This window comes from Nomascus leucogenys, chromosome 12 (assembly GCF_006542625.1).
Source record: "Nomascus leucogenys isolate Asia chromosome 12, Asia_NLE_v1, whole genome shotgun sequence".
Lineage (NCBI taxonomy): Eukaryota > Metazoa > Chordata > Mammalia > Primates > Hylobatidae > Nomascus > Nomascus leucogenys.
This window is the reverse complement of record NC_044392.1, coordinates 39,555,983-39,575,535: the sequence shown is the minus strand read 5'-3', so window position 1 is coordinate 39,575,535 and position 19,553 is coordinate 39,555,983. Positions and strand designations below refer to the sequence as shown.

The 19,553-nt window shown below is 44.8% G+C and overlaps 1 protein-coding gene across 2 annotated transcripts in view; it reads left to right on the top strand.

Moving 5' to 3' along the window:
• The first annotated feature begins 406 nt into the window (after nt 1–406).
• The window catches only part of LOC101175742 (carboxyl-terminal PDZ ligand of neuronal nitric oxide synthase protein), a 364,946-nt gene continuing 345,799 nt past the window's right edge, over nt 407–19,553 (top strand). For both annotated transcript variants that reach the window (XM_030824051.1, XM_030824050.1), the window contains exon 1: nt 407–626. In XM_030824051.1, the coding sequence (XP_030679911.1) occupies nt 522–626 (105 nt within the window). In that variant the 5' untranslated portion in view covers nt 407–521. The remainder of the gene's footprint in view (nt 627–19,553) is intronic.

Below are 19,553 nucleotides of genomic sequence, written 5' to 3'. Positions count from 1 at the left end.
CGGCGCCGGGCGGGAGGAGCCGGCCCGGGCCCGCCCCGCAGGAGGAGCCGCTCGCTGGCGGCTGATCCAGCGTCTCCGTGACAGGCACCCCGCTCCGCCGCCACTGCCACCGCCAGCGTCGCCTTTTCTTCTTCGTCCTGGGCCGTGCGTTCCACTGCTCTGGGGCCGGCGCCGCGCCCAGTCCGGCTTCGGGCCGCGCGCCCCACCGCTCCCCTCCCCGGCCAGGGGCGCCGCGCAGCCAGCTCCCGCCGCCACCTCCTCCCCCGCCGCCCTCCTCGCGGGCAGGAATTGCGCGACCACAGCGCCGCTCGCGTCGCCCGCATCAGCGCAGCCCGCTGCTGCTCGGCCCTCGGCACCGCTCCGGGTCCGGCCGCCGCGCGGCCAGGGCGCCCCCTGCCCCGCGCTCCCAGGCCCCACCACGCGTCGCCGCGCCCAGCTCCAGTCTCCCCTGCCCGGGGTCTCGCCAGCCCCTTCCTGCAGCCGCCGCCGCCTCCGAAGGAGCGGGTCCGCCGCGGGTCACCATGCCCAGCAAAACGAAGTACAACCTTGTGGACGATGGGCACGACCTGCGGATCCCCTTGCACAACGAGGACGCCTTCCAGCACGGCATCTGCTTTGAGGCCAAGGTGAGGGGGCTCCGGGGAGGGTGCTACCTGTGGTGGCGGTGGGGGGGCATGTTTGAGCGGATGGGATGCACAGCCGTCCTGGACCCAGAGCTGGTGGGCTAGGCCGATTTGGGGGCCTTTCTCTTAGGGAGGGTGACGCTCCCTTCTGAGTCTATAATTCCGCGGGCTCCTGCCCAGAACTGCTCAAGAGCAACTGCAAAGTTTGAGCGGCATTGCCTCACCTCCCCCTTCCCACCTGCAGACTCCCCCATCCTTAGCCGCCTAGGACTGGATTGAGTTACTTCCCGGATCCCTCCTCCAGAGAAGCCGGCAAGTGAGCGCAGCCTGGGCACCTGGTCCTTTAGAATCGGTTTAAGGAAGCTCTGGTGTTAACTACCTGCTGGGCTCCCGGGGAGAGGTGCTTTCAGGAAGGTCTTTTAAAAGAGGAATGCCTGCTTCCTAATTGAAGAAAAGAATACAGATTTTTTTTTTTTTTTTAAACTCCAGGTAACCGGGTCTAGGTGTCAGAGTCACTTCCTAATGCCTAATTTGCCAGACTCCTCTGCATGTGCCAGTCACTGAAGGGAGTGGTGAAAGCTACCCATTTGCTAGTTTTGTGGCTTAATGTTAAGTTTCAGCATCTAGTAGGGAACTGTTGCTGAAGAATTTAGCAGAGATGACTGGAATTTTCAACGCTGAGGTCGGAGCCCCGGGTCCACCGTTGGGGGAGGGGTGGAGCAGAAGCCTGGGTCCTGGACCATCAGGTGTGAGCAAGGCTGACCCCCCTATGATGCACCTCCCTGAGTGCGGAGTTCTGGCCTCTGAAATTGCAGTGGCGGTTCCCACTGCCCATCACCAGGAAAGAGTGCTTTTTCTGTGGAACAGTGTTCTGCTCTTCCTTCAAGCCACTTGACCTCCTCTGTGACGTAGAGACCCAGGGACTTTCGGCACCTACGGTGTGCCTGTCGGTGGAAAAGTATTGCCCCTCTAAGTAGGCTGAGTCTTGCTGGTTTTGAAAACGTTGTACTTTGGATGTGGCGACAGTTTGACTCTTTGTTCTCTTTTTCTCTTTCATGATGGTGTACGTGCAGGCTGTTAGCATCTCACGAAAGGATTATTCCATCAGGTGTCTTCTTCCTTCAATTCACACATTTTTCGAGTATCTGACATGTGCCCAGTGTGATCAGTTTCTTTAGATTTTTTCCTTTCTCATGTATATGGGTGAGTTGGTGAAGCTCACCTTTTTTTCCCCCTGAATAACCTTATCCCAGCCATATTTGCTGGAGCTAGGAGAACTGCCCCCCTTAGCCCCCCGAAACATTAAACCCTGCCGTGGAATGCAGAGCTCAATTACTGGGTATGGCTGGGACAGAGTGGGGCTGCAGCCAAGATCTTATCTCAGTTCTCTCATCTCTCAGAATAGATCTGGTCGGTGGGTCTAAGATGGGATGCTTGGTTAATTTTTGTCCAGGCCTGTTGATTTGGTGAGTGGGGGTTTTTATTTTAAAGCATGAGTTTTCATTAGGGTCATGATTTAATTTTCTTGGACATACATAAACTGGGAAATTGGCTTGTGTTTTGTTTGGTTCAGCAGTACCCTGTTTTACAAGTAAGAGGGTAAGAAGGGAGATCAGATTTAAAGTGTTTTTAAGGCTGAGCATGGTGGCTATTGCCTGTAATTCCAGCACTTTGGGAGGCCAAAGTGGGAGGATCTCCTGAGCCCAGGAGTTAGAGACTGCAGTGAGTTATGATTGCACCACTGCACTCCACCCTGGGTGACAGAGTGAGACCCTGTCTCAGATAGATAGATAGATAGATAGATAGATAGATAGATAGATAGATAGATAGATAGATAGACAGACAGACAAGTGTATTTTAAGCCTTTTTATTTTATCACAGTTTAGTCCTCTGCGTTTGGTCCCTAAAACCTAGTGTGCATAAGAATAATCAGGTGAGGGGGTTAACAAGTTTGAGTCTTGCCACACCCCAGTTTTAATTTGATACATCTTGGGGGAGCCCAGGACTATGTACCTTTAACGAGCATTCCAGGTGATTTAATGCAGGTGATTGTGGCCAGACTTTGAGAAATATTGGGCTTGAGGGTTGCCTCCAACTTGCTAGATCTTACTCTCCCTTTCCCAAATGTACTGTTTCTTTTCTAAGCAAATGTCTGGGGGCTGTGTGATGTAGTTCCTATAGTAACTTCCCCGGATTCACAGGCAGTGGTGGTCAGTGAAAGGAGAGGGAGCCGCAGTTGGTCCAAGCTGTTTTCCCAATGCAAATCTGAGACATAGGGGACCAAGGATCCTTCTTTGAGAGAGGTGAGGCAGAGAAGAAAGGACAAGAGCATACGGTAAGGGGAGTGGTGGAACTTCTTTGGGCAAAGGCTGACTTTGAGGACCGGGTCCTAACTCTCAGATCTTTGTAATGGATGCTGCACCCTGGCACATTCAAACACCATGTTAGTCAAGACCTGAGCAGGGGTGGAAGCACGAGCTTTTCTGTCCTACATGCACCTGGTAAGAGCCCTCTCTGGCTGTTTTCCACATCCTTGCAGAGCAGTGTCTGTGCAACTGCACAATCACTGGGATTTCAGGGTTAAATCCACATCACAGTCTTCTCTTGTTTTGGAAAAATGCAGGCTGGGAAATGCAAATGTATTATTGTTGCCTTGTCAGGTATCCTTGGAAAATGAGTGCAGCTCTTTCTCTCCCAAGGGCTGGCAGTTTTTCAGAATCAACATTGGATTGAGTGTTCCTTTGGACGTATGCCACTCATTTTCAGGGTTCTGCAGAGATTGAAAGGTGTGGGGTTAGGATCGAAGGGCATCTGGGTGGCAGATATTCTGTGCACTTAAAAAACCATGCATTTAGTTATCAAGTGCAATCCCAGATTTTTTCACCTGCAGTACTTCATTTAATTCTCACTACTTCCCTAGGAGATGGGTCTCCTTATGTCTATTTTATAAATGAGGATATAGGCTCAGGGAGGTTGTTGCATGCCTTAGTGCTCACAGCTGTGTATGACAAAGCCCAGATTTAAGCCTGAGGCTTTGACTTCAGACTCCCAAATCCAGTGCCTTTTCATTCAATAATTTTTATGGAATAGTCACTCTGTGTTGGCCACAGGTTTGATTCACAGCTCTCTAGTGGAGTGTTCTCAGCTTGCTGGCCTCTAGGACGCTGGTATAGGAAATTATTCAAACATTTATTTATTTATTTATTTTGAGATGGAGTTTTGCTCTTGTTGCCCAGGCTGGAGTGCAATGGCATGATCTCAGCTCACCACAACCTCCAACTCCTGGGTTCAAGTGATTCTCCTGCCTCAGCCTCCTGGGTAGCTGGGATTACAGGCATGCACCACCATGCCCAGCTAATTTTGTATTTTTAGTAGAGATGGGGTTTCTCCATTTTGGTCAGGCTGGCCTCGAACTCCTGACCTCAGGTGATCTGCCCGCCTCGGCCTCCCAAATGTTAGGATTACAGGCATGAACCACTGCGCCCGGCTCAAACTTTTAATGCTTGGCTGTTTCCAGATTTCCCTTTGGGCTGAGAGCTGCTTGCCAGGGAAACCTGCTGTCTGTGTTCAGAGTGGGCACCTGGCTTACTGACTGATGCTGGTGGGTGGGTAAATCTCATATGCCCTGAGAGCCTGTGGCTCCTTAGTACCTGCCTCCTGATCTCCCAGTATGTCTTCCTGGTGGCCAGTGCCATCAACTGACTGTCTCTCCTCTCTTGGTGAGAAAGAGACTTTTAATACTAATGGTACAAAGGATAATCGAGTATTAATAATAGTTATGTCTTATATCTGTATGTGATTTTTGATTTGCATGGGACTTCTACATACAAAGACTTTTCCTCTTATAGAGACACAGGCACATTAGTGTTATCGTGATTTTTCAGGCCAAAAAATGGGGACCAGAGAGATTAATTTGTCCAGAGTTGCACATTGGTGTATCAGTTAATGATATTTATTGAGCACTTACTGTGTGCCATGCATTGTTCTAGCCTCTGCCTCACTTAATCCTCACACTCCAGGGCTTTTGACTCCAGGTCTGTGGTTCTTTCACCTCCTCCAAGGCTCACTCAAGCCTGAAGTATTAATAGTTACTCCCTTTGTAGTCCTAACACTCATTGCCTAAATTGTTCCCTTCTATCTGCGTGTGTGATACAGACGGTCAGAACTGGAAAGTACCATGGCTCATCTAGTACAACTCCCTCATCCTATCATTGTACAGATGAGGAAATTGAAGTTTGGAGGGGAAGTCATGGACCCAAGGTCACATAGTCAGATAAGAACAGAACCAGGACTTATCCCTGGTTCCCTGGCTTCAAACTGGTTTCAGTTATCCATCACTTCAAAACAAACTACCTCAAGACTCAGTAGCTTGAAACAATAACTGTTTAATTTGCTTATGAATCATGGCTCAGGAATTCAGGCAGGGATTGGCTGGGCTGTTCTTCTGTTGCTTATGGTGTTGACTGGATCACTCACTTTGCTACATTCATCCACAGCTAGGCTGGAATGTTCAAAAAGGCTTCACTCGTATGACTGTGCCTTGGTGGTCCTTCACATGACTATTCTCTCCACTGGCTGGCTTGGATTTCCTCACAGCATGGTGGCACTTTTGTTCGGCAGCTGGTTTTCAGTAGGGGGTGTTCCAAGCAGGAAAGCAGAAGCTCTTAAGGTTGGGTCTTTCTGAGTTACATAGGGTCACTTCTGCCACATCCTATTGGTCAAAACAGGCTATTAGGGAAGAGACATAAGCCCTACTTCTTGATGGGGGAATGTCAAGTTCACATTGCAAGATTGCACATGGGATGAGAGATATTGCTGAAGCTGTTTACCACACAAAATTCTGTTTTTTCCTCTCTGCATATATCTTCTCTGGTGATATGGAATGTTCTTTGAGGACCTTGCCTCATGCCTCGGTGTATCTCCCCCTCCCAAGCCTCAACATCAGGTACAAACATAGTCACAATGAAAAATTGTCAAGTGGAAGAAATGACCAATTGTGGAAAGTCTGAAAGCAGTAAATATCATTGCTGAGTGATTTTGTGGTTTGGGAGCGTTTGGTCAGATTGAAGCTGAATTCTCTGGCTGTATTTCCTTCCTTGCTACCTGGCTTCATTGGTTGATGGTTTCCCTGATGTGGATTTTAGAGATTTCAATAACCTCAGCAGGATATCTGTGGATGCCTCTTAAACACACTGCCATGAAGGCCTCCAGATGAATGACATTTGGTCACCTTAAATGATGTATCCCTGACTCATCTGAGCCTGCATGGCATGGTACAGAGCTCTCAGAACCCATTCCACTATACACTGGGTGTTTATGTCCCCTTTCTCCCTTCTCTCCACCCAGACTAAGGGTCCTGTCTTCCAGGGTTCTGGAACAGTAGCAATTCGGATTAAGGGTCTGACGTATTTTCCGATGTCATCATTAAGGAGGAGACATAGTTCACTTTCTTATGCTTTTCCAGATGCTTTTAAAAACACTTATCTTCTGCCCAGACCACTTTTTTTTTTTTTATTTTTTTGGTGGGGGGCAGTGAGTTCCAAAGATACAGTACTGCTCTGAAATGACACCTGTTTTATTTGTCCTTACATTGCTCTCAGGTGTCCCAGTATGTTCCTCCACACCTGGTATCTTGGGATTTGATGGACAAGTCTATTTCCATGTTAGCCATACATTTCATCATTTTATGGCTTTCAGTTGTAGCTCCTTTGCCCACAATGTCCAAGTCCTTTTTAGTGGTCAGAATCATGCAGCCACATCTAATGACCTTTGTCAGTTGTCTGTAGCTAGGACCCTAATCAGACTTGACTCACTGTTTACTGTTGCCTACTCATAATGCAGCTACTCCCAAGATTCAAACTTTCAGAATGCTTTAGCTGGCTATATTTACCTGCCTTCCCTTTATACCTTTGTTGCCTTGAGGATGCTCTTAGCTCCCCAGTGACCTTTTTGCTGCCCTTGTCCTGCTGTCTACCCTCCCCAGCAGCCTGGGACCATGCCCACGGCCCTTCCTTCCTGCCTTTTTGCCCTACCCTGCAAACTTGATCTTTGCTACTTTTCTTCTTCCTTTCTGTTTTTGGAAAAGGCCATTTATATATTTTCTTTGGAGAAATGTCTGTTCTGATCCTTTGCTCATTTAAAAGTTGGATTGGCTTTTTACTATTGAGTTCCCTCCTTTTTAATAGTTTTATTGAGATGTAGTTCACATACCATACAATTCACTAATTTAAAATGTATAATTTAGTGATTTTTAAGATATTACAGATCTGTACTACCAGCACCACAGTCAATTTTAGAACATTTTCATCACGTTAAAAAGAAACACTAGGCTGGGCGTGGTGGCTCACGGCTGTAATCCCAACACTTTGAGAGGCCGAGGCGGGTGGATCACTTGAGGTCAGGAGTTCAAGACTAGCCTGGCCATCACGGTGAAACCCCATCTCTACTAAAAATACAAAATTAGCTGGGCATGGTGGCACACACCTGTAATCCTTACCCCCGCATCTGCCCAGCCCTGAACAGCCACTAATCTACTTGCTGTCTCTAGATTTGCCTATTCTGGACATTTCATATTTATGGAATTATACAATATATGGTCTTTTGGGTCTGACTTCTTTCCCTTAGTGTCGTGTTTCAGGGTTTATCTATAATTTATCAGTACTTAATTCCTTTATATGGCTGGATAATATATCATTGTATGGATGTACCACATTTGGTTTGTTCATTCATCAGCTGAGGCACATTTAGGTTGTTTCCATTTTTGCCTCTCAAAAATAATGCTATAAACATTCATGTACAAGTTTTTGTCTAGGCATGTTTTTGTTTTTATTTTTTAAAATTTATCTTGGGTAAAAGTAAAATGGCTGGATCCCATGGTAACCATGTGTGACCGTTTGTGGGACTTCCAATATGGCTGCATCGTCTTACCTTTCCACCAGCAGTGTGTTCATATCTTCACCAATGCTTGTTGTCTGACTTTTTGATTCTAGCCATCCTCCTGGGTGTGAAGTGGTATTTCATCATGGTTTTGATTTGCATTTCCCTTTTGAACAACATAGAATATCTCCTCATTCCCTAGCAAGCAGACTCAGAGAAAAAAAAAAGACCATCTTTTCATGTGTTTTTTGGCCATTTATATATTTTCTTTGGAGAAATGTCTATTCTGATCCTTTGCCCGTTTAAAAGTTGGATTGGCTTTTTACTATTGAGTTGTAAGAGTTCTTTATATATTCTGGATTCAAATCCCTTATATAGATTTGCAGTATTTTTACCCATTCTGTGGGTGGTCTTTTCACTTTCTTGGTATTGTCCTTTGAAACACAAAGTTTTAAATTTTGGTGAAGTCCAATTTTTTTCTTTTTCCCTCATTTTGAGATCTATCTGCCTTCCATGTCCTGTTAGTCTGCCCTTGTCCTCTTAATTATGCCCTTCACTCCCCACCCCCACCCTGGCATGTTTACATGTCCTGGGCACTGGCTTACTCTTCCCTGCCTAAGAGTGTGCTATGGCCTTCCCTGTATGAAACATCTCTTCTTTCCGCCTCTTTCTTTAATTAACATGTTGTCTTTCTCTTCCTTTCACAGCTAAGCCCTGTGAGAGAGTACTCCACCCTCTGCAGTTTCTCAGTCTTCATTCAGTCCCTGGCCGCATCCTTCCAACTTCTGTCCTGGCTGCTGTACTGACATTGCTCTGCTGCCCCCTTCTCTGTCCTCATCCTTTTTGACTTTTCTTCCTGAGCGGCCTGTCCTAGTCCTCCGTGGAATGCCTCATTGGGCTCTCTGTGCCTGCTTGCAGTCAGCCAGCCCCTTGCCCCTGCCCATACCTCCTTCTTTTGTGGCTGTGCTACCTCCTCCCTTTGCCCTCTACTGTGAGTGCTCCATTCCCTCTCCTTCGGATTCTATCTACTCCCACTCTTCTGTTATGCAGGCTGCTGGCTCTCTACTTCAGTCCAGACTCCGCATCTTTATTCGCAGCTTCCTGCTGGCCATCTGTACCTGAATGTGTTGCTGTCCCTGTCACTCAACAAGCTGGAAATCAAATTTCTCTTCTGACTTCATTGTCTTTTAACAACCCCACCATTCTCTTGGGCACATGGGCCTGACACTTGAAAGTACTCCTTGTATTCTTTGATTTAACAGCCAACTCAAATTTGCTGTTTATTGGGTACCTATGAAGTCCAGGCTCTACTCTCCTGTACCCCACATCAAGTCAGGTGCCAAATCCTCTTGAATGTTCCCGGTGACATCCATCCATGCACCCTGGCTGGTCCATCACTGGTTCAGATGCTCCACCCCCTCCCCTGTTATCAGGGCCATTAATAACCTTCTGAAGGCCTCCAGTGCCCCACTTTTTCCCTGATCCCCCTCATCCCTTAAACTTTTGCCCTATCAATTTTCTTGAAATGGTTATCCTCCCACTCAAAAACATGAAAAGTTTCTGTACCTACTATATGAGAACCAAAATTCTTAGTATGATATTCAAGGCTGTTATTGAACAATTCCCTTTAATCACCCTGGGCTTCAACCCAACTGTAGTACTCACCATTCCCTTAACCCTCACTGCAGTTTCCCACCCAGTTCACAAGTCACTCCGTGAAGTGAATGTTACCAGTCCCACCTGCTTTGTATTAGAGCTGCTTGCCCTGTCCGATTTTCATCCCTACATTGTCATTGTCAGGGTCCATGTCATTCTGCCCCCGTGTCTTCCACAGCCCTGAGTACAGTGCCTTGCACATAGAAAATGTATTTTGAATGAAAGAGATGCTCCCTATAAGATGGCCAGGACCCTCCTGGGTCACCCAATGGTGAGAGGTGCCTTAATTGACTCCACACTCCTCCCCACCATTTCTCTTGCTTTAGTCTAGTAACTTCTGGTTCCCAGTGGCTTGAGGGACTCCCCTGGCGTGGCCTCTTTCTGATAACCCCAATCTCACACAGTGCTGATTCCTTCCAATGAAAATACCAAGTAAGCATTTTTTTTCCTGAATTAAATAAAATTCCAGTGATGGATGTCCAGTGGAATTAGAATCTGAATATAGAACATATGGCCAATTTCAGGAGTAGGTAATTGTCATTTCTCAATTGTCATTTATGTAAGAAACATTTTCAACTTGTTTTCTCATTAATGAATTGATGTCTTTTTTTTTTTTTTTTCCTAATTCATGGTTTATTTTCTTTAATTTGCTACTTTGCAATTTTTATGACATGAATTTGGTTGGTAGCATAGCATGGCATAGATTCAGGAGCCAAACTGTGCCTGGGTTCAAATCCTGGCTCTATCCCTCACTTGCTACATGACTTTGTGTGAGTTACGTAACGTCTTTCCTTTAGCGTTCTCATTTGTAAAAAGAGGATACAAATATCTCATACTTCATAGGGTTAATGGGAGGATTGAATGAGTAGTACCTGTAAACGGCCTAGCACCGTGCATGACACAGAGTTGGCTGCTGTTTTTATTATTGTTATTAAGTCCTACAAGTTGCAGTTTAAGTTTCCTCTGTGCATGGTTTTAATCTATAGAATATTCAGACACTCTGTTCTTTCATAAGTCAGAGGCCTAGTCATGTATTATCTTCATTATACATGCCTGCTTAAAAAATCTAGCTGCAGCTACTCTGATTCCTAAAGTTGCAAATCAGACAGCGTGACTACTTTGTGGGCTTAAAATAACTGTCAGCCTCCTTGGGAAGGAATAAAAAGGGGTTAACTAGGTTCTAGTGCATGCCACCATCACATTTGTTCCAGCCCTTTAATCCTTGTCAGGATTAAAAATCACAGAATCTTAAGTACAGTATTGTCTGTCTTCACTTGTCTTTCTCTGAATTTCTTGGATAAATATTTCTTTAAGCAGAGGTAATCTAAGCAGAAGGAATCTTCTGTCATGGGATTAATTAATACCTTGTGATGCTTACATTTCCCTTTACAATTTTTATATTCGGCATCATGTTTCCTTTTAAGCACTGGAGCAGCTGGCTTTAAAAGTTATTTAAAATGGCACTTCCAGCAAGTTCAGTGCCCAGAGAGTGCTGGAACACTTTAGAATTCCTGCCCCGTCACCCCTGTTGGTTTTCTCTAGTGAGGCTTAAGTGTCTTACCCCTTTATGGTCCATCCATGAAAACTGAGGAGAGTGGCTACCCCATTTATTCTCGAAACTAAGTGCTTTCCAGGGGGAACTTGTTTAAATGAGCAGCGTTGAGTATTGAATGAGACCTGGGAATCCCTACCAAGGGGCCCGCCCTTGGGAGTAAGGGGGTGACCAAGAAGGGAGCACTCCCCTAACCCCACAGCACCCTGTAACATTCTGAATTCCCTTAGCATGTGAGTGTGTTGGGGAGAGAGAAAGGAAACAAGGAGGAGAACATGAGAAGTGCTGTTTGCATGCTTGTAGAATTATCATGCATCCCATGTTCTGTGCTGTTCTTCCCTGCTAGTTCTATGTGTGCATTGCTTGTCTCCTTAATTAGGCTACAAGCACCTCAGAGGTCAAGGGGACTCCCTAACTTACTTGCCTCATGCTAGCCACATCATAGAAAGATAACATTATAATTACTGTCATTTAGAAAGCGCTTACTGTGTTCCAGGCAGGGTGCCAAGCTCTTTCTGTGAAACGATTAATTTAATTCTCCCAACAACCACACTAGTTAAGGTATTATCATTATTTGTATCTTATAGATGGACAAGCCAAGGCATAGAGAGGCAGAGTAACTTGTCCATGGTCTACATCTAGTACTGGATAGATCCCAGAGTCAAACACAGGTAGTGTGGCTCAGGGTGTCTCCATTATTAACTCTTGTGCTGTATGTCATTCAAAATACCAAGAGCTAATGTTTATCAAGTGCTCACTGTGTTCTGTGCATTGTTCTAAGCATTTTACATGTATTAACTAATTTAATCTTTACAGTGGCCCCTATCCCATGAGCGTAGGTTTTATTGTTCCAGTTTTTCAGAGGAGGGTCGTTTAGGTTGGATTGAATAGGCAAATGGTCTGTTAAAGGTGATCTTAATCCTTTCCATTGTGGTTATGTCTGGGACCCAGGTCTACTGTTCTGTGCCCTTGGGCAACAGGTCACCTGTAAAGACTTTTCTGGACCATGTTGATGTTGTCCAGATAAAGAAATGAGGCATCAGTGAGTAGGTGGAAATGCTGGAGGATGGGAAGGAGAGGAGCTCTGGGAGGCCTTTCCTGGAGGGTGTTATTCTTGGCTGGGCTCTTGCCTTGCATTTCCTGTCCAGTGTGGCATTTCACTCCTCTCAATGTCCACGCCCTTTTCCTTGCCTTTCCCAGCTTTTTTTTTTTTTTCCTTTTGAGATGGGATTTTACTCTGTCGCCCAGGCTGGAATACAGTGGCATGATCATGACTCATTGCAGCCTTGGCCTCCTGGAGCTCAGGTGATCCTCCCAGCTCAGCCTCTCAAGTAGCCGGGACTACAGGCGTGTGCCACCATGCCTGGCCAATTTTCATATATGTATGTGTGCGTGTGTGTGTGTGTGTGCGCATGTGTGTGTGTGTATATAGATATATATATATATTTTTTGTAGAGATGGGTTTTCACCATGTTGTTCAGACTGGTCTGGAACTCCTAGGCTCAAGTGATCTGCCCGCCTCAGCCTCCCAAAGTGCTGGAATTACAGGTGTGAGCCACTGTGCCCGGCCCCACTTCTATTTTTTTTTCCTTTATTCCATTTTTAAAAAACCTTTTATTTTAAGCTCAGAGGCACATATGCAGGTTTGTTGCATAGGTAAACTTGCGTCATGGGGGTTTGTTGTACAGATTATTTCATCACTCAGGTATTAAACCTAGGACTCATTAGTTCTTTTTCCTGATCCTCTCCGTCTTCCCAACCTCTACTCTTTGAAAGGCCACAGTGTGTGGTGTTCCTCTCTATGTGTCCATGTGCTCTTATCATTTAGCTCCCACTTATAAGTGAGAACATGCAGTATTTGGTTTTTTTGTTCCTGCATTAGTTTGCTAAGGATAATGGCTTCCAGCTCCATCTATGTTTCTGCAAAGGACATGATCTCGTTCTTTTTTATGGCTGCACAGTATTCCATGATGCATATATATAGTACCACATTTTCTTTAGCTAGTCTATCTATCATTGATAGGCATGTAGGATGGTTCTGTGTCTTCACTATTGTGAATAATGCTGCAATGAACACATGCATGCATGTGTCTTTATAACAGAATGATTTATATTTCTTTAGGTACATACCCAGTAATGGGATTGCTGGGTCAAATGTATTTCTGTCTTCAGGTCTTTGAGGAATCGCCACACTGTTTTCCACAATGGCTGAACTAATTTACACTCCCACCAACAGTCTATAAGTGTTCCTTTTTCTTTACAACCTTGCCAACATCTGTTATTTTTTGACTTTTTAGTAATATCCCTTTTGACTGGTGTTAGATGGTATTGCATTGTGGTTTTGATTTGCATTTCTCTAATGATCAGTGACGTTGAGCTTTTTTTGCATATGCTTATTGGCCTGCTTCTATTTTTGAGGACGAGATCTCTCCACTCAGAGGCCTCAGGGTGCCTCTGGTAGAGTACAAAATGCTGAAAAGGTCATTCCCAGAGATGTTGCCTTTTGGATTGGAAATCTCAGTCCACCATGCACAATGGAAAAGCTCCTTGGTTGTGTCCTTTTTCTATCTTGACTATAAACTCTTTGCTTTTTCTTTTGGTTTCTTTGGGTGGGAAGAAGCACTCATGTAGAAGCATTTTATTGTTCTGTGGAGAGGAAGATTAATGTCTCCTGTGGGCCAAGTGACAGGTAACATATTATCTTGCGCCCACGCTATTTTCCATAAACACATATAGCCTCCACTGTAACTGCATTTTCAAATTGGCTGTTTTTTTTTTTTTGGAGACAGGGTCTCACTATATTGCCCAATCTGGTCTCGAACTCCTGGGCTCAAGCAATCCTCCTGCCCTGGCCTCCCGAAGTGCTAGGATTACAGGAGTGAGCCACTGTGCCTGGCCTCAAATTGGCTCTTTAATGTGGCTAGATTTCTTAAATTTGGCAGCCCAGGTTAAACAGACTATATTCTGGGCACTTATATTCAAAATATGATTGAAATTTTACCTTTCCTCAAAGTCACTTAAATGCATTTTTTTCCTCCTCCAGATCAAGGATTTTGCAGCTTCCACAGATGAAGGAAATCACCTGCAAATTCCTTTGATTAATTAGAGCAGGTGTTTTCAGTCTTTGGTGTAATCAGAATCACCTGAAAACTAATAAAAATACAGAGGCCCAGGCTTGTTGAAGTAGCATAGGGCCTGAGTGTCTTTACCAAGTTTTCCACCATGTGATTCTGATGGGCACTTTAGTTTGAGACCCACGGCATTAGAGCACTGGTTCTTAAACTCGGCTGCTCATTGGGATCTCTGTGGAGTTATAAAAACAAAATGATAGCTAAGTACTCCTAGTGATTTTGATTCAGTTAGTATGGAGTGCAACCTGGGCATTGTGATTTTTCTATCTTCTGTTTCTTTGCTGAGACTTTTGACTTTTTAATTGGTTTCAAGCATATTCATAATTGCTTGTTGAAGCATTCTTAGGACTGCTTTAAGACCCGTGTCAGGTAATTCTAATATTATCTGTCATCTTGGTGTTGGCTTCTGTTGATTGTCTTTTCTCATTCATGTTGAGATTTTCTTGGTTCTTGGAGTGATGAATGATTTTTGATTGAAACCTGGACATTTTGGATATTATGTTAGGAGCTTTGGATCTTATTTAGATCTTCTGATCTAGCAGGAGAGCCTCACTACTCTCAGGTGGGGGTAGAAGTCTAGGTTATCCACTAGGCCTCAGCTGATACCACCCTGGTTGGAAAGGGCAGGGGCACGTCATTACTGATTCCACATGACCACCATTAATGCTGGCCTTAATACCACTGGGGTGGTGGCGAAAGTTCAAGGTCTCCACTTGGTTTCCTCTGACACCCCAGCAAGGAGGTAGAGGAGGCCTTGTGTTGCCAGGTGAGGTGGATGTTCCAGCTTCCCATTTGGTGTTGCCACTATCGGGATGGAGGTGAGACTGGAACATCTTATTACAGCCTGATGAGGCAGAAGTCTAGTTTCCCCACTCGGTTGGTGAGATTGGGCCACAGTTTTTTTCTCTTCTTTTTCTTCTTTTTTGAGACAGGGTCACACCCTGTCACCTGTGCTGGAGTGCAGTGGCATGATCATGGCTCACTGAAGCCTCAACCTCCCAGGTTCACCTCAACCTCCCAGGCTCAAGTGATATTCGCGCCTCAGCCTCCCTGGTAGCTGAGACTATAGGTGGGTGCCACCACGCCTGGCTAATTTTTCGTATCTTTTGTAGGGTTTTGCCATGTTGCCCAGGCTGGTCTGGAACTCCTGGGCTCAACTGATCTACCTGCTTCAGACTCCCAAAGTGCTAGATTACAGATGTGAGCCTCTGTACCCAGCCTATAGTGTTTTCTATGGTATTTTTTAGGAGTGGAGCTGTTGCTGTTGAAAAATTTTTTTTGTCATACTGTGCTGCCCCTTTCCTGGTCATTTGGTTAGAGAGAACAGGCTTTCTTGGGACCTTTTTTGTTTTGTCTGTGTCCATTGATGTTTCCAGGTCTCCAGCTTCTCCAGCAACCAGTCTGGGAGATGTGAGGCAAAAAGAAAATGCAGGGAACTCGCTGCTATGCCATCTCTTGGGTGCTGAAGTCCCTAGCTTGTCTGTCTTCTCTCCATCTTTCAGAGTCTTCTCCTGCTTGGTTTATATATAATGTTTGGAGTTTTTAGTTCTATTTCAGAGGAATAGGGGAAGGTATATCTAGTTCATTTTTGTGAAGTGGGAATTCTCCATATTGGGAGGCTCCCCAGATGATTCTAATCAAATCAAATCAAGCAGGAAAATTTGAGAATCATAGGGTGAAAACATTGGAGCAGGCAAAGGAAGTTTCAGTGGGAAGACGAAGAAGAACTGGGGTCCTCCGCAAGTGGTGGTCTTTATGAATCACTGTGTACTCCCTCATAAATTCTTATTTCACTAATATCCACTTTCCTCCCATGGGTTTGTTGCGTTCTCCTTAGATTTCTTTCTTCATATAGCTCTTTCCGAGTCTGACTCCTGTTCCCTGAATTTGCATTCCTAAGTGCAGATGTAGAAATGGATCCAGTCTATAGGAAGCATTTATTGTGCATCTACCATATTTGGGACACAGTGCTTGGTGTTGAAGGCCAGAGAGAGATGAGACAAGATGGTGACTTGAAGGATGTCAGCCTCACTGGGAAGATACTGACACGTGGAAAGATAGGCACATTATATTATTAGGTATTAATCACATACTATGTGCTGGGCATTCTGCTTGGTGCTTTATAAACTTTCTGATTTAATTCTTCCAACTGTGCTGCCAGATGGGTGCTGTTTTTCCTCTTTTATAGTTGCTGCTACTGAGGGTCTGTCAAATCAAGTGACTTGCCCAAGTTCACTTCATATCCAATTCTGGGACAAAAATGAGCTCCAGGCTTTGGTGCTGAAATGAGGTCTTGCTTTTCACATGCAGCCGTGTTCCACTGAGCTTTCTGTAGAGCATATTCATGGGCGCTGCTGCGGTGGGGCAGAGCTCATCCATTTTCCTGGACCCAGAACAACTTTTGGAGGCAGCTGTTAGTGGACTAGTCTGTGGCTTTGGAAGGGGTATTTCAGGGGTTTTAAATCATGATTCTTGAGGTTTTAAAACATCCTTAGCAGCTCTATGGAGAGTGGTGGAGGGGGCAATAATAGGCCTGGAGAGACTGTCTAGGAAGCTCGTCCTGTACTGCAGGCATGAGGTGGTAGTGGTCGGAGCTAGGGATATTAGACAACAACTTCCTTGTGTTTCGAGGCTTTTGTTAATATTTATCTGCTGTATAGCCGTTATTTCTGTCTTCTATACCCCCACTTGCCCACCCTGAGTAGCTTTCCCTGGCTGGTGAGATCCTTAAAGAAGCACTGTATCTGACTTGCTTTTGAATTTCCAGAGCTTAGCACAGTGCCTGACACCTTATAGGTGTGCCATTGGTCTTGAATGAATCAATCAATGCATGAAGTTGATGACAGTGTGGGTACACTGCTTCGCTCTTCACCACATTTACTGGGGTGCCTTGGCCAGGAGTGGGATCCCCAACATGGCTCTTACCCACTGTAGTGATTTTGCTTCCCCTGCCCAGCTGAACTGTCATCTGAGTCATGTTGGTTATATTTCACAAAACAACTTTATGTAGAGAATCTGATGTTTAATGACTTTCCCCTCCCAGCCATTCCCTTGAGAGGATGGTAAAGAGGTTTATGGTGTGGGTCTCATTTTTCTTTTACTAAAGTTGAACTAGCTTGTGGCCTGAAGCTGGCTTTGTAGTTGTAGGCATAGGATGCATACAACAACTCCACGCTCATCTTGTGAGGGTTAGCTCAGCAAATACTAGTTTCTCACCCTCGTCCAACTGTACCTGTGTGCTTCCTTGTATTGCCACAGCACCATTTGACTTATAGTAGTCTTATTTGTGTACTTAGCATAGGGCCCCAAAAGGTGGTTGAACTTCTGTATTTTCTGCAGCACTGATAGTGGGCCTGGTCTATAGTAGCCACTCAGTAAAGACACACAGGGGTGGATGAATTCAGCAAGAGTTTGGTGTGTTAGAGTGAGGCTGACATCCCTTGAATGCTATGGATGTCCAGTAGCTCGTGACAGTGATGCCCCTTAGTGAGTCTTTATTTCCTCTTTCCAACAGTAGCTTTAAGTTGTTTTCTGTTAAAAATATGTCTGAAGCATACACTTGAGGCTGCTGACTCACCTCTTCTAGGGCAGTCTGAATGCATTGGATGTGCCACGTGGTAGGGAGGCAGCCACCTCCCCATTCTCATTTACACTTTTTTCACTTTACACTGATTTGTCTACTCTTTATTCAACATGGAAGCTGGGGTCTGAGAGACTGGAATGTGGCCTGGGAGAGTTCAGGACAAACTGCAATGCCAATCCCATCCTTTGTTGGATCCATGGCGTTGAACTAGTCAACTTTCATCTCTTTGTACTTCAGTCCCCCTCATCTGCAAAATAACAGAGCTGATTTAGAACCTAAATCTCAGAGGTGATCTCTGAGGTCCCTTCCAACTCCAGCACTCCATGATTCTATATTTGATTCTTCCCATGTATTCTGCAGACCATCCCCCTTTACCCAGTGAAGTCACATCCCAATTACTTAATGCCCACATACTGGTTGACAGATCAATTAGAGCAAACAGCCAGAACACAGCAAGACTGCACAGCACACCACGTGCTCCTGGGCTGTGTAAAGTGTCCTCTCTCTTTGAGGCGTGGGAGGAGGAAACTTGTGATCTCTCTCTTCCCTTAGCTGTTCATCAATATGTTGTTCAAATGTAACTACACATAAGCAGGATTTATCCATTATTTGTCCTATGTTCTCAAATATACTTTTTGCTGCTCTGTGAAAAAAAATCCTTTAAAGTCTAGTCATCAATTTTACCCTATTGCAGCCAAAATAGAAGTATTTTGAAAAGCATCAGAACCCTATAGGGTCAAATTCTGCGGAAAGGCAAAGGATAAAAAAGACTTAGTTATGATCTTGGATTTCTGTAGAAATTCAAGCAGGAAGAGGCCTATATGTGCTTGAGAGCCCCAGGGGTTGTCCCAGAAGCCAGGGTCTTGGGCTTAAAAGCTGGCACTGTTGCTGACTGTTTGAGGGCTAACACTTAACTTTGCTGCCTCAGAAACCTAATTTCATGTAACAGTGCTTTGCAACCCTGCCGCACCATAGGATCACCTGAGGAACTTATAAAACATGGATACCCACTGCCCCTAGGGATTCTTATTTCATATGTTCAGACGGGGTTCCTATCATCATCGTAATTTTAAAAGCTCCCAGGTGATTTTGCCATGTGCAGCCATAAGAACTGCTGATGTGTACACAGAATAAGGACATTTGTGAGCAGAACTGGGTTGTTCAGATTATCGAGCCTGATTTATGAGGCCAGAATTTCTTTTTATGAATTTACAATGAGGAACCTAATTGAAAAGAGTTACTGGATATACTTGGGGTTACAAAACCAGCACTTATCTCCCTGCAGGTAGGAGGGTGGTGGTGAGGAGGGGGACAGATCTCCATCAGAAGGGTATTTGGGAATGTTTAATGGCAGCAGGCCAAGAGGGTTTGAGGTGTGCCCCCAAACAATGGTGCTGGTTTCCTCTTTGAGGCCAGATTATTCAGTCTGTAGGTCAAAGGCCTCATACTACTAAGCATTTGGCTGCACACTGCTAGCTGTATGTCCAGACTGTGTGTGTGTGTCCAGGGCTGAGCAGCACCTCCCTCCCCTTCCTGTGGTAACGTCTTTATGAATTACGAATTTATGAATACATACAATCTGGTGACTAATACCTTTTTTGATATCAGGGATTTTCTGTCTCACCATTCTCCTTCCCCTTCATCTCTCTTTCACTGCTTGTGTATTTTTTGTCTCAGACCTGGAATCAATAATTTCTCCAGGAAGACCTGGTATCTTTTAATGCAAAATTGTGTTTCAAGACCATTATCTTGGCACCAGGGATGCTAATTTTTATTGAGTTGGCCATTGTCTATAGGTCTTTTTTGGTGAACAGAGCTGGGAAACTACACATAAGGAAAGAGCAAGGATGAATGTGATAGATGTAAACATACTTGTGTGTTCATACTGATATTTCCAATATCTTAACTACTTCTGTATTTCATCTGATCTTTTGTCCACACTGAGAATTCTGGTTTTCAAATACATAGGGAATAACAGAATCCAATATTCCATAATTACTCACTTGCTTTATCCTACACTACACAATTAGGAATCTCAGAATAATAGTACAAACATCAGCACCAATTATGATTACTGAAAACAGTCCAAAACCTTTTAAAAAATATGTCATCTGTATCCTTCACCATCTTTT